Genomic DNA, 20,533 nt, shown 5'->3' with positions numbered 1-20,533 from the left:
TGCGGCCACTGTGGAGATGCAAAACTGTTCACAATACTGCTTGTGAGCAAATCAGAAAGACAGGTTTGAGTTCACAAAAACCAAAAACAAACAAAATTTAACAGGATAAAACGTTTTAAAAACAGCCACACAGTAATCAAACTTAAAACCGCAATAGCATAACCACAGGATAGCAAAAAAATATCACAGACGCTCCCAGAGGATACTACGTGTGTGCCTAGATGGAACAGTTTATTGGGGAATGGGTGCTAAGCAGTGCTGTGGAGTCTTATGAGCAAAAATTCTACTTTGTGAGCTGCTGGCATTAAAGTTGTGAGCGAGCGATTTGGGTGCTGCATAAATTAGTTTGCTCTGCAGCCATCCTTCCTGAGCTAAGACAAAAATGTGTGAGCCAGAGGCTAAAAAAACTGTGAGCTAGCTCACATTAACTCAGCTTAGAGGGAACACTGGAGCTAAGCACCATGAAGATGGAATGAAAGGGATGGGTGGAGCAGAGGAGGCCGATATAACTGGACACCCACTGCCTCACCCGAAGTCCTAGTGGAACAACTCTGTCTTGCAGGCCCTGCGGAACTGTAATAAGTCCTGCAGGGCCCTGATCTCACTTGTCAAGGAATTCCACCAGGCCGGGACCAGAGCCTGTTTGCAGGCTTCCCAAGGGCATCTGGGTGGCCGCTGTGGAAAACAGAATCCTTTACTTTTGGGGAAATGGTGTGGACTTTTCTCAGTTTGCTCATTAGTTGTATTGCATTTATTTATTTCATTTGTAGTCTACCTTTCTCACTGAGCCTCAAGCTGATAAAACAAGGCCAGGATGAACAGTGTCCTCAGTTGTTAGGTACATGCGTGATTCTACCATTCTGCTATTTGCAATTTGTGGCCAGGACATCCTATTTTGCTTGACTGTGGTCAACAGGTTCCAGCCACACATTGTCAAACCTCTGCAGATTTTAATTTTTTTATTTTATTAATTTAATTTATACCCCGCCCTCCCCACGAGCAGGCTCAGGGCAGCTTACATAATTGGTCTATGATGACCATTAATTCACATAAAAACAGTTTAAAATTTCAAATACAGTAAAACATAAACTCATAAAGTGCGAGTGCTGATACATTGTGTACATAAGATGGCAAGCTGGAAATACCATACAACCAAACAGTTTGCCACTCAGTGATCTTCCTGAGCACAGTGATGGAGGCCAGATGTTAAAACTACGGGCCGGCTCGTTGGTAGTAGTGTGGGCGGCTCCTAGTTGAAAGCCTGGTGGAAGAGCTCCGTCTTGCAGGCCCTGCGGAACTGCACAAGAGCCCGCAGGGCCCTGATCTCCTCCGGGAGCTCATTCCACCAGTATGGAGCTGCCACCGAGAAAAGCCCTGGTCCTAGTGGTGGCGAGCCTGGCATCCTTGGGGCCCGGAACGGTCAGTCGGTTTTGGGACCCTGACCTCAGTGCTCTCTGGGGTATATATGGGGAAAGGCGGTCCCTCAGAATGGGATGTGTGGCCTGCACTGAAGGTCATTTGTGTTGATTTGTGGAGAGTGGAGGAAAGGGGGGCTGGTGGTCACCTATAGATGATATTTTAGCTGCTCCTGATTCAACAGTGTGAAATACGTTAGATACATACTACATAGATGTAGATAAGCAAATACAAGGAAATGAAGGAACAGTACTGTTAATTGTGTTCGTTCAATAATGATATTCTATCAGAGGTAATTATTTCATGGGGGTTTGGTTACAGCAATTGTTTTATCCTGAAATGAAAGTCTGTTTGGGGTGCTTTTGATTGGGAAGACAATCATACCAAATTAGTCCAAATTAGATTTTTGTCTTTAGAAAGGTGAGCAGAGCCATGAGCAGTATTGTTAAATTGGTGTCTTCTTGTCTACAAATGAACTAGCCCTCTTGAGGGTTAAAGAAGCTATTTAGTCTGTCCTTTATGCTGAGAGCTTCATTGCCGATTAGCCTAGTGTTGGTATTTTTTTAAAATGCTTGGCTCCTTATGATCTTTGCGCATGCAATGATAATATTAATACAGAGTTGTAGGCCCATTCATTAAGAAATGACTCTAAAATGAGGTTGCTGCATGTAAATTTGGAGAGCTGCAGATGTTGTGCACAGACGTTTCTTTTTTTGGAATTAGCCGTATGGCTAATAATTTCCAAGTGGCTAAAGCTCTTGTTAGCAAGAGTGCTCGGGTGTTAAGAATGGCCCTATAAATAACTTGAAGAAGGGAAGTTGAAGGTGCTTCTTTTTAAAGACTATTGTTAACTAAACATTATTGCCAAACAGATGGAAAGCATTCACCAGCCTGATGTTTTTACTCTAATTATATTATCTCCAGTCCTGTACGGCTCAGTTGAAGAGGTGTATCCAGGGGCCAATTTATAATCATTTAACCAACACCTGTTTGGGAGAAATTGACAGTCAAAGGGCACATTAAAAAAAATCGCATATGTTCTTGTATTTACTGCCTCAATGTGAATGTTAGTGAGCTGCAAACAAACTTGGTTGAAAAGACAAAGTCCCTTGAAAACTGATGCATCACTTTCTAACCATTTTTATCTGTTCTAATTTGGTGTATCTGCCCCACTCCCCAGGCAAACAGGGACAGCAAAACTCAATTTTCCTGCCATGATTTATCCCATCAGTTTCTATTCTGTTTTTAAATAGCCCTGATTTGCAGTCGTGTAAAATTTTGATAGAAAATTTACCAATGTAGCAACATAAAATCAGTGCTTGGGCCCAAGTAAGTTTCCCCCCCCAGCCCCTCAAATCAATACACTGTGTATATGGAGATGGACTTTTTCTAGCAAAATTTAAAATTCAAACTATTGCAATTTTATACTTGGAATAATGAATCATTGCCGCTGATAATTAAGGAAGCTGTATGATGGACTGCACTTTTTAAAAATTAGATGTGGTATACGAACAGGTAAAGGACTGTGAAGGGTTAATTCTTCACAAGGTCAGAGAGCCTTGAGTGATAGGCTGCTCCAGGAGATCTGATTGGTTAGCCTCAGTTGAGCTGAGAATGCCTTCTGAACTGGATGCTGAGGGGAATTCATTCTGAATTCAGTTTGGCTGAGAGCAGTTTAACACAGACTGAGTACTGGGAAAGTTGACAAGAGTTGTGGATAGTTAGGAGATTACTCCCATTTGGGCCAAGAAAAGGGAATAGATCTAGTGAGAGAAGACTTTCCCTACCCAGTCAAAACAGGGCGATAACTCCAAAGAGTGGAGAGGTCCCTGGTCTGGTGTAGTTAGAAACTGCCTTGTGAAACCCTAAGAGATAAAACTCAAGAAGAGTACTGGTATTTCAAGAGAAGGGGTTTGGGTACTGGACAGAGTGTCCCAACCTTCTGGAAACCAAAAGAGTCAGTGAATACTCAAAGAAAGTGTACTGGAGTGTCTGGAAAACACTGAAACAAAAGCATATCATCTTAAAGATCCCAAGTCACTGTGAAAACGTTATGAAACTCTCAATAGCCTGAAATGTAAAGTCTTTAACATATACTGATTTACATTAGAGTTCTATATTGAGTTACCTCAGAAATTTTACCCCTGATTCCACCTGACCTTTCCCCTCTATGTTTTGTTAATTTGGAATTTCAAAATGTCTCAAGTGCCATTTCAGTTGTTTTAAGTTAAAGGGGGCTCTCAACACTTTCCTAGGCTGAGCCAACAGTCAAAATAGTTTTGTGCTGGTGCATAGAAGCTGATACATATACTCCATTAGCACATTTTGGTTCCAGGTGTCTCTTTTAGTGTTGATTGACCCACCTACAAGTTACTCAGACAGAGCCATCCCACGCGTTGGGTGGGAGATTGCCTAGGGTGCTAGAAGGCGGGGAAGAGGTGCCACAGGAGCCAGAAGAGTCTCGCCTGCAGCCAAAGTGCTGAATGATAGGCAGAGGCAGTGGTGCTGGTAGCCAGGGCTTGCTTGCCCAGCCTACCTTCTCTGACCCTGTTCCCCACCCTGCCTCATGAAGGGTGGAGAAAGGGAAGAGCAGGTGACAGTCGGCTCCTCCTCTGCTGCCACTACCAGTCTGCGCACCCACCCGGCTCATGGTGAGGGGGCAGGCAGCACCGTGCCTGCTTGGGGCTGTGCATGCCTGGGCTGCAGCTTGGGGTCCAGAGACTCGTCCTGTTGGCTGGCCTGCCTTCCTCCTCCCCTCCCCTGTGAAGGAGGGAGTGAAGAAGAAGAAATTGTATTTATACCCCGCCCTTCACTACCCAAAGGAGTGTCAGAGCAGCTTTAGAATCTCCTTTCCCTTCCCCTCCCCACAACAGACACCCTGTGAGGTAGGTGGGACTGAGAGAGCTCTCTCAAGAACTGCCCTTGAGAGAACAACTCTGAAAGAACTTATGACTGACCCAAATTCACACCAGCAGCTACATGTGGAAGAGTGGGGAATCAAACCCAGTTCTCCCAGATTAGAGTCCGTGCTCTAAACCACTACACCAAACTGGTTCCCACAGCTCTTCCAGTGTTGCCAGGCTTCATGTCCCCCCAGCTGTCAGGGTGGTGGTGGTAGCTCTTTGCCCACCTGTGTCCACATGCTTCCAGACTAGCAGGGCAGAGTGGTGCCCAGCCAGCAGTGTGTGTGTGGGCAGTGCCAGGCTAGTGGGTGGCTTAGAGAGCCAAAAGCCCTATGCTCAAAGTATGGAGCTGGTTTTGTAAACGTCACACTGATTCCAATGTAAGCAACAATGGCGGAAGACAGATTTGAGGACTCTGCCCACATTGAGCCATCCATCCCGTTTAGGTGGAAGACATCTTGCATGATCTCACATTGGCATTTGCGTGGTGTTCTGTAGGTTGAAGTGAAGGATGTGAGAACCTGGAGCTTCTGTTCTTTCTGCATGTACAATCTGCATTCCGGGGCTGTTTGTGAAGCAGACCCTAAGGATATGTTCATATTGTAATTTTGAAATGGTATTTCTCTTAAGGTGGTCACTTAACCAAATATATTAGTTGGTTAATAATATGTGACTTGATAAATACGGAATCCACATACAGTTGCATATGAATAAAGCAATGGTTCCAAGAAATAAGCATGTCAGAACAAACGACATCTTAGAAGTGGCATTACCTCGGATGGCAGTAAGGTGCCCTCTAAAATGACTCCTGTTTCTTTATTAATTGGAGTTGTATTAATGTCTGGTTAATCAACCAAATGCTGCGGCCCTAATGTCTGCATAAAGATGTACTAAAGTACTGTGTATTTTAGTGGGGATTTGTAAGAGACAGTAGTCTGTAGTGGGCAGTCATATGGCTGATCAGTTGAAGCTCTTCATATATATTGGATGCCTTTTAAAAAAATGTGTTTCATTTAGGTATTGCTAGTAATGGACACTAGAACACAGCAGACATTTATACTGAAGGTAAGTTAAATCATTATTTTTCTCAAATCACTTGGCATGCTGATGCAGTCATATTTTCAAGAGTTATTGCTGTGTTTGTCCAAAGAAGGCAGAAGCAGCGTATAAATTGGAGAGGCAAGCCACTCATTCTGTTTAACCCATTGCCCTAGAACAAAACTATCAACTGTCCTCCATAGTTCAGCCCTCCTCATTCTACTACAATGTGTTAACAAGCAGAGTTTATGAAAATGGGATAATGTTGCTAACTCTGAATTTTAATCAGCACATTTGGCCAACAAGTTCCTACTTTTTACTGTATCTATCCATGCAATAGGAAGTATAGGTGACATTTTCCCCTACCCCTCACTATTAGATAGAAAACGGGAGAATTGCAGCCAAAGTTTCTCAGGACTTTCTGATGGAGGGAACCTCCACCCCAACAAAATGAAGGTGTGAACTGGTGGTGGGAAGATCTGATCCAGGAATTGGTATGTCCCCGTTCTGGATTGGGGTGCACTCCCACTAAAAGAGCAGATTCATAGCTTGGGACTGCTGTTGGACCTGAGTCTCTTGTTATATAGACAGGTAGTGGTAGTGGCCAGGAGCACCTTTCACCAGTTTTGGCTGGTGAGCTAGCTGGGGCCCTTCCTGGGCTGGAAGGATCTTTCCACTGTGGTGCATGCCCGGGTAACTTTTAGGTAAGTTTACTGCCACGAACTTTATGTGGGGCTGCCCTTGAAGACTGTCTGGAAACTTCAGCTAGGGACCACATCATTCTAGTCTTGTTCCACCTACATTGGCTCCCAGCTTCATTCTGGGCCCAATTCAAGGTGCTGGCATTGGTTTAAGCACTCTCTGGAAAAACTGAGTTTGGAGCAGCCAAGAAAGCCCTTGTTCCTTAATAGGAAACTGGCCATACCACACTGAGGAGGCCTGACAGAGGCAATTTATAGAGAGCAATATGAGTCTTATTCCCCCTTTTGAAAGTCATCCACGCACAATAACTTTCCTTTTAAAAGAGTTATTTGGTAGCCTAATATTGTGGTTTGCTGGGGCTAGACATGAAGAGAAGTGCACAGCTGCCACTAAAAACAACAGCCTCACCTCTCCTCCTCCTTTCTCTCCTGATAACATCTAGTAAAGCAGGATGCACCTCCTAAATTCACCTTGTTGTAAATATCCCTGTCTGCACAAGGTGGAGGAAGGCTGGGAAGCTTGCAGAGCAGGGACATCACATTGGAATTGCATGTTTAGTTTTATTAGATGCTATAAGGAGGGAGAAGGAGACACGGGGCTGCTGTTTTTGTCAGCAGCCATGAGAGTCTTAATATCTACAACCTGAGAGAATTCAGACACGTTTAATTTGAAGAAGAGAAGAGATTGGATTTATACCCCGCCCTTCACTACCGAAAGGTGTCTCAGAGCAACTTACAAACTCCTTTCCCTTCCCCTCCCCACAACAGACACCCTGTGAGGTAGGTAGGGCTGAGAGAACTCTTGACAGAAACTGCTCTTTTTCAAGGACAGCTGTGCCAGAGCTTGTGACTGACCCAAGGTCACATCAGCAGGTGCAAGTGGAGGAGTGGGGAATCAAACCCGGTTCTCCCAGATTAGAGTCCGCGCACTTAACCACCACACCAAACTGGCTCTTGGGGGGAGGGAGGGAAAGAAGTGTTTACCACACTGAGTGTTTACCACAGCAGTTTACCACAGTTACCAAACTGAGTGTTTACCACAGCAGTGCTCCCCTCATACTTTAGGTGTGTCCCAAATCATAACCTCTTCAGGAAACAATCCATGTCCCCCACTTTGTTTTCTTTTCATCTGGTTGGAAATGTGTGCCTAACACAGACCCATAAAATGGGAATATTTGGGGGTTGCCTCTGGAATTTGAGTGGGTTTAACTATAGCAGTTGACTTTAAAGCACAGCACCCCCCAAAAGATTTTTTTTTTTAAAAAAAAAGGTCACAAGGAAAACAAAACGGAGTGTCATCCTGATGACTTGGTTTGTGAGAGATTCTAATGAAAACATTGACCCATGTAATTGATTTTAATGGCAGCTTTGTGCCATCTTCTGTTCTCTGGATGTGCGCCAGATGCCATCAGCAGGGCCTCGGGGGAGTGAGGGGCATAGAGCAGCAGATGAGTGGTTTCTCTGAAGCCTAGAGTAACTCGGATAGATTAGTTTGGTTGATAAGCACAGAGCACAGCAGGCTCCAAAGGCAACTGAGGGTACAACTGACCTTTTTGTTCTCTGTCAGGGTCTAAGGAAAAGTAGTGAGTACAGCAGGAAGAGAAAGACCATCATCCCCCGCTGCGTGCCCAACATGGTGGCTCTGCACAAGTACATCATCTCGGAGGAATCGGTATTCCTTGTGCTACGCCACGCGGAAGGTTGGTCTGTGGATTCAGATACGTTGCAGGGGAAGGAGGGGGGCTGTCGGTTTTTCTTCCAGTCAGTGACATCCAGATGTTAACATTGACTGTCTTTAAAGCCTGCATTATTGTAGCTCTTTAGAGCTGAACTGCAAAGCACGTAAACACACAGTCCCTATTTTGAAGCATTTCCTTGTCTCAGATTCTCTCTTTGCTATGCACCTTCCACTTTGCATTTTGAGAAGTAGTTGATGTATTTCTGATGGGGTTGGGACCACAGAACAAGAAAGACAAAGAGCAAGGGAGAATGTATTTAGCGGGACTCTAAAGTTCTATTACACAAAACTTTCCCTCAGCCTGATGGTTGTTGCCAGTGAAGTGAGGAAGCTGGAGTAAGGACTGGATCACTCAGTCTCCCCACCCCCCTCTTTTGCCTCCCTGCAAGCAGTTTGAGGATTCTCTGGGCCCTGTATGCACCTCTGTAGTCATACTTGGGATAGTGCGATCCGAGTGGCACACAGATACAACTGGCAGTAATTTCTGGGACCACTGTAGCACTTTTTCCAACTACCACAATCTCAAAAAATCAGTGCACATTTGCTTGGCAGCTTTGCCCAGTTCATGCTGCAGAAGTGTGCTCAAGGACAGGTTCATGCTTATCTTGTAGTGGATCATGCAGAAGAAAAGTTCCACTGTTGAGCTGAAACTTGTATCTCTGAGCCAAATGATCTTCCCTCTCAAATTTCAGGCAGATAGAAAAAGGTGTCCCCATCGTATAGGCCACTGTTTCCCAGCCAGTGGGTTGTCGCCAACTTCTTCACCTCCAACCACCATCTTTGTCTATCTCCTCAACCAAGTGCTCCCCCCAGCGCACCTCTTCAAACTCTAGCTCTGGACCAGCTTGCAGAGGAGGAGGAGGAGGAGGAGGAGGAGGAGATGAATTCCCACTTGCTTGAGGTTCATAGTGGGGGTAGCTGCACCCTTTGTGTGATATTTATCAGTTTCTTGGAAACATCTGGTTGGGCACTATAGAAAATGGAATGCTGGAACAGAGGAGTGCCAAGGTCATAGTTTGCTTAGGGCACCAAAAAACTCTATGCCAGCCCCATATAGGTCACTGTACAAAGTAAATTTAGGTCCCTGCCACACGAGGGACAAAAAGGTCGGGCAAAGTGCGGCTTTTAAAAGCCGCACCAAAATAGGCACGCGTCGGCGGGATCATACAGATCCCGTGAGCCGCTGTGCAATTGCTCCCCGGCACGATCAGATGCCGAGGAGACCGGGGAGGAAGCCACGGGAGGCTACCGAACTGCGCATGTCTGAGCATGCGCAGTTCGGCCAGGAGCCGGGGATGTGCCGGCAGAAGAACACCGCGGCGATCCCACGGCTGGGCTTGATGCCGCACGTAGAACCACCTCGGTAGGTGGTTCTTTTTTGCTGCGGGTTATCATTGGAAGGGCCGGATCGGGGATGGGTGCGCAAACTGGTCGTATCAGATTAAGTTAGTTTGCTCCTGGTCCTCACCCTTATTTTTTGAGAAAAAGTTTGGAGTAGTTGCTAGGAATGCCTTCTGCCCATCTGTATTTAATTAGGAAACTTTTCACCCTTTGGGCACTGCTGAGCTACCTATGTTGATCCGTGGTTCTGTAAGCACCTGACTGGACATCTTTAGCACACTGTAGAGCCCCCTGTTGTGTCCCCAACATCCAGAACTCAGTAGCACCCATAAACTTCAACTAATGTAGAATGAAGCAGCCTGCCATTTGACGAGTGCTGACTCATAAAGAACAGCAATCTTACAACAGTTGCACTGGTTTCCTGTTTCCATTCACCTGGGACCCACGTATTTGAAGGATCAACACTCCCCACTTTAGGTCAACCCAGTACCCTGCTGTCTTGGTCTGACCCAATACCTTCGACTAAACATGCCTTCCTTTATGAGGGTTTATTTGAGTTCAGTACAGTTCATGGCCATTTTGGTGGTGGCACCCACTCTGTAGAATACCCTGGCAGAGGAGGTGCAAAGGGTATCTTCTCTAATGCAATTTTGGAGGCACTGTAAGGCCACCCTTTTTATCAGGCATTCAGGTGAGCTTTTAGGCTGGTTTGTTCCTTTGTTAATATGGATCATAATTGTGTGTCTTATACTGAGCAAACAGATTTTTGGTGAGCTGCTTTGGCTTGGGTTTAGACATTGTACATGGCCTTGAGGTGCTCATGTTTTGTTGTATTTTAACACTAATGTATACATTTTTATTATCTAGCTTCCTCATACATAGTATATTTGGGATATAATAAAGTTCATCTAATTAGGTTTTTAAATCTTGTGTCAGATTCTGGAAAGTGAATTCAAAGCATCCTTTTAAATGAGAATTTTGTGTTGCCCTGAGAAAGGTCTCAGTCATGTACGAACCTCATATATCAATCTAGCAGAGCTGTTTTCCTCTTGGTCACAATATATTAAATGTCTTGTTAAAGGCAAGAGCATCCATAAAGTATCTGTTAGCTTTGTCACAAAGCACTTGGCAAGATGTAATATGATAGAAAGCCAGTCTGAGGCCTCACTACTCCTTAGCAGCATCAATGCCAGAAATGTTAGAAACAGATGCTTCGAAAACAGTCAGGGTAGAAAGAGGAGAAGGGGAGGGCTTTGACATCGACCAAAGTTTAAGTGTCTGTTGGAAAGTGTCAAATCTTTCTAAGCATAAACAATCTGGAGTTCATACCAATTTGGAAAGTGCTCAAGAATCTTCAAAATGAAGATATGTCTCCTGTTAATAAACGCTTGCTGTTAACAGGACAGTGCTGCAGAAATTTCATTTCTTTCCAGGCAAAGGTTTTAAGGGCCAGATGAACTGATTGCAGACAAGGGCTTGGATAATGTGGTAAGGCTGGCATTGCCATAGTCAGAATGGGCCTTACCTCTTCCATCCCACTGCAGCCCAAAATGCTCCCCAAAATGTAGCTTTTGAGGGACAGGGAACCTCCAGGAACACAGCACTGGGATGGGGGGGGGAATTAGAGGTCTGCAGTGGAAGGGGGAATCAGCAAAAATCAACTCTCCTTTCTCGTAGTAGAAATTTGCTGTGAGATTCAAGCCAAGGAGTCCCTCACACCAGTACATACACTGTTCAGTGTGTAACCCCATCTTGATCTACAGATGGGGCAGCGGTTTGTCAGAGTGAATGTGTGCTAAGCATCATGTTGTATATGCTCCAGGGCTTCTGGCATGAGGATCGGAGATGACATCAGTGTCCCCTTGTCATACTAAAGGCCTCTGGGCTTATGAAGTGAACCTTAGCAAAGGCCAGGGATTGTCCCTGATGTCACATACCTGAAATGCAGGCCATGGTATCACTGGGCTCCAATCTTTGCTTGAGTTATGGACACCTGATTTGGGTGAGGAACCATGGGCTCAGTGGTAGAGCATCTGTTTGGCATGCAGAAGGTCCCAGGTTCAATACCTGACATCTTCAGTTAAAAGGAACAGGTAGCCGGTGATGTGGAAGACCTCTGCCTGAGACCCTGGAGAGCTGCTGTCAGTCTGAGTAGACAGTAGTGACTTTGATGGACCAAGGGTCTGATTCAGTATGGGGCAGCTTCATGTGTGTAACCAGGGTGTGTGAACCTCAGTTACCTACTTCTGAAATGGGAATAAAAATTGCATTCCTCAAAGGTCTAAATGGAAATAAAGGGAAGGGTATTATGGGGGGGGTAGTGCTACCAGTTGCAAACCACAAAAAGAGAGGCATGGCTCAAGCTGGTACTCATAAGGTATATTCTTGCAGAATGAAAGTCATTAACAGCTTAATGCATTTTGATAAAGATAGTCATTAGGGACAACTGTAAAATACTAATGGGTGTGTATAAAAACCATCAATATAAGAAATACGTTTTTATCAAATAAAAACGCATAATGCTATGTAGATTCTTTAACGCTAACGTATTATATGAATCATCCATCACTTTTCCTATCAGACGTAAATACTTAAAACAGCAAAGGTCATTGTAGTTTTCTAAAAGTAGTATGCTTTCAATGTGTACAACTGTCCTATTACCTATATATTTTCAGCCAAACAAGGTAAAGATGCTAACACTCTGAGCCCTCTTTATGTGTTTTCTTTTGCCAGTACATATTTTGATGATGCAAAGGTATACATTTGAATGGTGTTGTCCAGAGTGGAACAATGAGAGCTGTTAACAATGGAGGTCCCTCAGTCAATTTCACTTTAGTCACAAACTCCGTAGGTGACTTTCTCCAAGGTTCTGTCTCTCAGCCTTCATTCTCACATTGCTCTGGATGAGAATACTGGCCTACCTACAGGTCTAATGTAAGGATAATTGAGATTTTGTATGTGAAGAATTTGGATCACTGAAACACACCCCCTACATAAATACTAAACAGGGAAGAAAGCAAGTGCCTCTTTCTTTCTTTGTCCCATTATGGTCTTTATTTTTTTATTTTAAAAAAACTTCGTTTAAAATTTAACTTAAAAACTTTGGTAAACTTCAAATTACAGTGGGTTGCATGCAGTGATTCTTTATCTATTTCATGGTTCGCTTCTGTTTTATCTTCACAACAACCATGTGAGGTTAGCTTGAGAGATAGTCAAAGTCACCTTGTGAACTTTGTGGTTGAGTGGGGATTTATACCTCAACTCCTTACCTGCTACCCTTTCTGACTCCTTTCTGCTGAATCTTAGATTGCTGGAGAAGTACGTCCTTTGATAGACAAACATCCAACCCAATTTATTTGTTACTATCATTTTTCTTTTGACACACATCCTTGTATTTCATTCCTCTGTATTTCACATTCACTTTATATATTCCTTTGCACATATTTAGAAAATGTCAGCTGTCCTGCTACCAAAGTTTTGATACCGCTGGGTTTTTCTTTCCTCTTTAGGATTTATTTTGAAATAAGGACCTGGCTCACAGAAAACTTTGCCCACATTCTGCTAGCATCTCTTCTCCCCCAGCCCGATTTCTACCAATGCTACCTAACTCAGCACCCCCCCACCCCTAAGGGATCCTGACATGCCTTGTCTCTAGGCCAAATCTGGCACCCATGTGTGTAGGCCATCCCATTTTTAAAAGACATTAAGTTATACCAGGTACACAGCACAGTTTTGTACCACCTACTGATTAAAACTGGGATGTGCAGAAGCATCTGCTAGTAGGAGATAAACCAGGTAACCTTCACAATTCCATACCATATCCTTTTCAGTAACGGCAGTCTGTTATGTCTGTGAGGCAAAGGAGCTCCTAGGACAGAGGGTAAGGACTTTCTTCTGACCATCACAGATCCATAAGGAGGCATCAAGCTGATTCTTGCTACATGCTGTCCCTTCAACTTCTCCACCTCAGTCATAAATACACAGGAAAGTCATCAGAATTAAGAGTCCCAGAATGAATTAAAATTTAGATGAACTGATCAAGTCTCTCATAAAAATATCATATTTATCTTAATGCAATGCTAGTATAGTTCACTATTGCTTTAGTACTTGGCCAATAGGAGGCAAAGTTGCAAACTTACAGAAACTCCTTTGCATCCATTGATTTCCCTCCCCCCGTATAATTTTACATGTTATGGATGGCCAATAGTGTATTTGCTTCATTTGCTAATGCATTTACTTGATCTTATCCATCACACTGCAAGATGGGAAAGATTATTAGTGTGTCATTCATAAAGACATAATTATATACCCAGAAGAAACTATTGCTCCTATATGACCTTAGTTTGGGCATATTTTTTAAAAAGGCATAAAATTGTTGATTCTTTTTAAATGCACACAATTATTAAAAAAGCATCTCTTGAAATATTTCCCCTTTGATGCCATTCTCAACATATTTATACATAAATTAAGGCATAATCAAATGTTTTCCATTGGTTTCATCAAAATGTATGTCAAAATTGAACAAAGAACTTTCCCCGCTTCTCACTGTTTACTTTTGTAAGCTTTTGTTTGATGTTTCTTAAACTGGGAGAGCAGTGATTAAGCAACATCCCATTAGAAAGCATCTGAGATCAAGAGATCAACATTTATTTCAGATGATGACGATTTATGAATATAGTGTCATCTGCGGAGAGCAAAATGAGGGCCCCTGGCTCCTGGGAATTTAAAATATAAAAGCAGAGGGAGGAGAGAAAGGAAAGGGGAAAAGAAGGGATGAATAGGCTTTGGGCCAGAGTGCACATCACATGGGAGATCCGTGCTCAGATTTCCCATTGTTTTCTTTAACATCAAAAAGCAACCAGGGTCGGGAGTCACAGTTTAGACTGGGTCTCTGGGATCAATTCCCTCTTCCTTCACCATTCTGTTTTGCCATCCTTACGCTTGATTACAACAAACTCAGAGATGCTCTGAGCTTAACTTTTAGAACGCAGAATACATGGATATTTGAGAGAGGTCTCAAAACAGAATTAATTTTATTTTCCTTTCTATGTTGTAGGTGGCAAGCTCTGGTCTTACATCAGTAAATTCTTGAACAGGAGCCCTGAAGAAAGCTTTGATGCTGCTAAATCCAGACGATCCAGCTCCACCAAGATTCATTTGCATCAGGCAACTCCTAGTCCTCAAGACAATGGTAGTAGCATTGACTCCAGAGGAAGCAGTGGAGGGAATATGCTGCAGGTTGTGCCGCTGAAGACCAGTCTCACCCCAAGTTCCCAAGATGGTAGTAGTAACCTGGAAGATGGCCAGGAAAGTTCTCCCAAATGGATTGATTCTGGGTCCAGTTCAGACGAAGAATGTACTACAAGTTATCTAACGTTATGCAATGAATATGGTCAAGAAAAGGTCGATCCTGGTTCATTAAACGAGGAGCCTATGAAAACAGACGATGATCTCCTTACTAAAGAGCAAGGAGGCTTTCTAGAACAGGAAGTGGTTGCCAGTGGGAACTTGGGATCCCCATTCACATCTCAGGAAGTAAAGCTTTTTGCTGATGATGCTGAGCCAGAAATAACCAGTCCTACTAGGATATCAGAATCACTGAGTAAATCCAAGAATAGCCCCATGGAATTCTTCCGAATCGACAGCAAAGACAGCACCAGTGAACTTCTGGGTCTTGACTTCGGAGATAAACACTACAGCTTAAAACCAGAATCTTTAAAGCAGTTTTTCCCCATGCCTAGTTGGGATAGGAGTCTTGATGCCACAGAAAACAAACTGGTCCCTACATCTCAGGATAACATCAGCAGAGGTTCCAATGACTCTGTGCCAGTGATCTCTTTTAAGGATGTTGCATTCGATGATGTAAGTAGCATTGATGAAGGGAGGCCTGACCTTTTGGTAAACTTGCCGGGCATCACTGAGCAAATGACAGAAGCAACAGCAGGTGGGCCAGTGAACCTTACCAAGCCAAATGGAGAAGTTTTGGAAAGTAAACTTTTGGAAACCCCTGATGTCTTGCAATTACATAATAGTACAGACCCATGCAGAGGACTTGAACAAAAGGTAAACTCTTTGGTGGAAGAAGGCCCAGAAGCACAGTGCAGTGATACTGGGGAAGTTATCAGGGCATTTCAGATGTCTGAAAGTAACCCAGCTGGCTCTGGGGACGGGGCACTTTTTGAAGGGCACGGAGCAGCATTTTCATCACTAGAGGCATGTAGGACAAAAGAAAGTCTGTTGATTTCTAACAAGCAAGCCAGTGCTGAGGAGCAGACCTTTGATGTGGACAAGGAAGCCGTGCTGCTCTTTTCTGATCAAACTGAAGACGTGAGCCACGAGGGAACGGCCCCTGCTTTGTTGAATAGAATAGAAAGCAAAGAGTTGGGTGTGAGGGGCAGAGGCGAGAATGAGATCCACCAAATTTTTCAGGACCTCGATGAAAGATTAGCACTAACCTCCCAGTTTTACCTCCCCGAGGGCTGTGTTCAGAGATGGGCAGCTGAAATGGTGGTAGCCCTCGATGCTTTGCATCAAGAAGGAATTGTGTGCCGCGATTTGAACCCAAACAACATCTTATTGAATGATCGAGGTCAGGAACTTCTGCAAATGCATTTCTTTTTATTCGCTGTTGCTTCCAATTAACTGAGTAGGCGTTTTATCTTGTAATTAGTATCTTCATTTCCTGTCTAGAGCTTCATTATCAGTGCAGCAAATTCACCCCCAGTAATAGCTTCTAGTACTTAATGATGCCATTATTCTTAATGATACTGTTTTTAGCTACAAAAGGAGTAATTACAGTTTACTTCTGCAGAAAATGGAAGGGAAAAATGTTTTGATTTCTCCTGTCGTTTTGTTTTTAGGACACATTCAGCTAACGTATTTTAGCAGGTGGAGTGAGGTTGAAGATTCCTGTGACAACGATGCCATAGAGAAAATGTACTGTGCCCCAGGTTAGAGCAATCACCTCAAATGTTTCACTTGGAAAAACAGATTAGCAGCTTTCATTTTTTTTTCATGGAGCTTTCATCCCCATCCTAGCCTCTGTCCCTTGGGAATACAAGCTGTTCACTATCTGCTAATACTTTAATATATATATATATATATATATTAAAAAAATTCATTACTTTTGGAATCTGAGAATGCTAACAACTGAATATTATGTAGCCGGTGAATCGTGCTGTAAAACTTGGAAAACTGAAAACTTGTGATATATATATTTTTTAAGTTGGATGATATCGCAAGCTGTGCTCATTAGAAAGAGCACAGACCACTGGCTACTTGTCTGTAGATGCCACTGAAATGACTGGAAGTGAGAACTTCTGGTGCATCTTGTTTGGAGGGTGGATAGTAGGGTGTGTCTGTAACTCTTTTAATGTATCGTGGGCCCCCAGGGTGGCTAACTTTAGGTGAATGGGGAGTAGTAGCAATCACCAGTGGCATGCTTTCTTGAGCTTGGAAGTGCTGAAGATACTATGAGAATACAGGACTTGGGGGGGGGGAATTGCATGTCAGGTTTTCAAGGTTTTATGAATTGGTCTTGAGAAGGATAAGGCTTAAAGAATTATGTTAGCCCTCTCAGGCATTATGCAGTTGGGAATAACAAGTGCTTTGTGTTTCTTGTCCCAACAGGCAAAGAGAGGGTAGGCCCAGCCCACAAGGACGATTTGGACCTGTGAAATTGCAGGTGGAGGGAATGTTAAATCTCCCCACACCCTGTTCAGCAGCCCTGAACTAAACTCAAGCTGCGCATGGCTGCTGCTTCACTATAAAAACTGCTGTGGAGAGTGAGGCTCAAGTCTCTCTTGAAACAGAATTTCCCACCTGAGCAATATGCATCTACCAGCTGGTTGAGTTTCAGATAGTCCGTTCGTCAGCATCATACTAGAGCAGCTCTTTAAGGCTGACAACAGTGTCTCAGCAACCGGCTGGGGATGTTTAAATGAAGTAAAGCCTAAAAGTTTCCTTGGCATAGCTGGAATTCAGAGGACGGGTTCTATTTAGAATCTTTAGAGTCTTGTTCCAAGGGGGCACAGGCTGCATATTGGTCACCCTAAATTGAAAAGTTCTGTGAATCACAGGTTTGCTTGTATAATGCAGCAGCAGGATCATATTGCCCAAGGCCACTGGAATCCTGGAACTAGGCTTCAAAATATTTTCAGGAATGACAAAAGGGTTAGCTTGTATTTATGAGGTTCTCCTGCAAACCCAATGTGCAGAGATAAATGCCCTGGCCTTCACTGTATCTCCTCTGTAGTAAATGTAACACAGTCAAAGGAATGTCACTGCACCCAGTCCTAACTTGCACACTTTCTGAGGTTTTCATTCTTACTTCTAATGCACAGTCTATATTTACAAATGAGGGGAGCCTATGTTAATTTCAATAAGTATAAAGCATCAATATATAATTAATACAAATTATACAAAAATGCATGTATTTATTACAAATTGGTTTAAAAAGAGTTGTAGGCCCAAATATAGCCTCAATAAGAATTAAAATCAAACCATATTCACAATAAGGACCTTATGCGACACTGAAACAGACACGTTTCAGCCTACTGGCTGCCTTCAGTGGTCAAGCATAAATGTTACACATCGGCTCAGTTATTACAACAACAACAACAACAACAATAACAATAATAATAATAATAGTCAATATAGGAGCAAATGAAAATTATATTGAAAAGGAAGGAAAAAGAAAATGAAAAAAGAAATTGTTACATAACTCCTGTTATGGCAGCAACTTCTGTTATTGTACTAGACAGTCTCTTTTTAAAACCTGTGTTCTTGGATCCTTTAAACATTGCGGTGGAATCAAGAGATATTAAGCCATGTGTTCTTCAGTAGTGGTTTGTTGCAGTCTTAGGCATAGCTTTGGAAGTCACTAGTTTTCTTTTGAGTCGATAAGACAAAGGGGAAAACATACAATTATTATGTGGATCATCCTAAAGTGGATTAGATGTAATGGAGAATAGGGGCTAGCTGCCAAAAACAACAAGCTCATGTTCTTCTTTACATCTCTGTAATGTACATTAATGATTATTAATGATTTATTTATTTATTGTATAGCATAGCTTAGTTAAACACAGGAAGCATATAATAATATAAAACACATAACCAAGTTGATACAACGGGTATGCAAACCAATTGGGCAATTTCCCCACAATACTAATATCTAAATTTTCAGTCTGCTCAATCACAGCTGGGGAGAGTCCAAAGAGCTCATCACACCACCCTGGAAAGCACAATGCTCACATTCCTGTGACAGATGGAAAATAGTTTGGTGGGCTGCACCACAATTGCATTTGGGTCCTTGTATTTTGCCCCATTTAAACAACAGGTCTGCACAACTGCCAAAGCGTGTTCTATTAGCCGTCTTCCATGCTTTATGTGGCAGGTCAAATTTTGCAGGCCTGTTGTTGGTGTTTATCAGGTTATGGGTATTGGGTAGAACTGATTGCATCCATGTTTGCAACCATTCATTCCCGAGATCGAAATTTTGTGATTGCAGGATTTGTGCAGATCTTTTTGCTGGGTGTAGGGCTCTTAGTCTGGAGAAGCCCACATCAGCCATGTCTTTGTGGATGGGCAGCTCTCTGTTTTCAGTGGTCTTACTATATTTATGAAGAAGAGCATCTTGTATTTGGAGATGCGGGGGAGCAGTGTGGCACAACATGGGTAGCTAATAGGTCAGAGTGGGTTTAATACATCCACTGATGGTTCTCATTGTTGCATTGAGTTAACATCAAGTTTGAGGACATGTGGGCTGTTGAGCCACACTGGAGCACCATATTCCATTGTACTATATACCAACCCCCAAGCAGACGCACTCCAAGTTGTAGCATATAATTTTTGGAGAATGTTGTTTTGCATGCGTACTTTTGCTGCCACATTGGTAAGATGGTGTTTATAGCTCATGGTCCTGTCCAGGGTAATGCCAAGGTACTTAGGTTTATGGTTGTGTGTAAGTTGGTTGCCATTAAAGTAGACATTTAGTTCACGGTTGGCAAGATTGTTATTGAGATGTCATTTATGATACTGGTAGTGGTCAGCCAAAATTTTGAGGTCCCTAGTCAGTGGTTCCCCAGTCCTTTTAATTGATTTGTGCCTTACTGCAATCACCATGTCATCAGCATAAGCAAACTTCCTGGATATCATCTTGGGAACATCAGAGATGTATAGATTGAAAAGAACTGGAGTGAGGACCGAGCCCTGGGGTAGACCATTATTCAGTTTCTTCTGCTTGCTGATTGACTGACCCATAATTTCTTGGAAAGTTCTATTGCTCAGCATGTTATTTAGGAGTCGAAATAATGTTCTGCAAGGGAAAACTTGTAAAAACTTGTACGGCAGACCATCCCTCCATCCAGACTGTGTCATAAGCGGCAGTCAGATCGATGAAAACTGCTGATGTCTTATGATACCCTGCCTCAGTGAAAGTTTTTAAGCTGAGAACCTGGTCTTCACAACTACGATGGGATCTTCTTGCTCTATAGGAACATGTTCGTTAATTCTGTCACTGATTCTGTTCAGGATTAGCATCTCAAGGAGTTTATAACAGGAGCTCAGAAGGGAAATAGGTCTGTAACTTTCTGTCAGATGTTTTGGTTTTCCAGGTTTCAGAATAGCAACTATCTTTGCTTTCTTGAATTCCCCTGGGAGTCTTCCTGTTCTCATGATGTCAGTGAGAAACTTTGCAAGCCACTTCTTAGTGAACATGCCACTGTTGATCAGGAACTCATTATGGATGCAGTCAAAGCCTGATGCCTTTCTGCTCTTGATGTCCTTCTGTGGCTTGGAAATCTCATCAGCACTGAAATTCCTTGACAGCTCACAGTCTTCAGGACAGGAGTGTTTCAAATCTGGAGTTATTTTTTTTATCTTGATTGTAAAATCTCAATCCTTAAGAGCTCTGGATAGGGATACCAGTCGGATAGCTACCTAGTTTGATGTTATCGCCGGATTTCCTTGGAGCACAGGAGGGCTTGCACCTAATTTTTTCAACAGGCTCCAGGCTTCCTTACTGGAATGCCTGAAATCCAAATTCACAGTTGCTTTGGTCCATTTTTATCTACACACAGTGTAGAACCTGCCTTGGTGGGGTAGGGCAGGGTATAAATCAGAAAAATAAATAAATATGTAGAGTTCACGTACTACTTCTGGGTCTTTGCTGTCAAGGAAATTTTGATACAGGCTCTGACTCTGATCGCTCCAGCCTGGAATATATTCTTTCTGATATCCTTGAGGAATGTGACTTTTGGCTTGTAGATATAACAGCTCCAACAAATCAGTGGTAGTTATTATGTGTTGGAGGGACCCATCCAATAATGAAAAAATCTGGCTCTGTCATGCATTTGCCTGTTGCACCTAGTGGCAGCCAGTGATATGGAGCTGTGGTA

General features: G+C 43.1%; 1 protein-coding gene across 1 annotated transcript in view; it reads left to right on the top strand.

Annotated features, from left to right (window-relative positions):
- RPS6KC1 (ribosomal protein S6 kinase, 52kDa, polypeptide 1) overlaps positions 1-20,533 on the top strand; it is an 89,784-nt gene that overhangs the window by 49,900 nt on the left and 19,351 nt on the right. The window contains exons 8-11 of the mRNA XM_015427604.1: positions 5,337-5,384; positions 7,626-7,758; positions 14,194-15,726; positions 15,998-16,087. Coding sequence (XP_015283090.1) covers positions 5,337-5,384; positions 7,626-7,758; positions 14,194-15,726; positions 15,998-16,087 — 1,804 coding nt within the window. The remainder of the gene's footprint in view (positions 1-5,336; positions 5,385-7,625; positions 7,759-14,193; positions 15,727-15,997; positions 16,088-20,533) is intronic.

The sequence above is a fragment of the Gekko japonicus genome, unplaced genomic scaffold (genome assembly GCF_001447785.1).
Source record: "Gekko japonicus isolate JY-2015 unplaced genomic scaffold, Gekko_japonicus_V1.1 scaffold45, whole genome shotgun sequence".
Taxonomy (NCBI): Eukaryota; Metazoa; Chordata; class Lepidosauria; order Squamata; family Gekkonidae; genus Gekko; species Gekko japonicus.
Note: the sequence above shows the minus strand (reverse complement) of the source record. Positions and strands in the feature narration are given on the sequence as shown.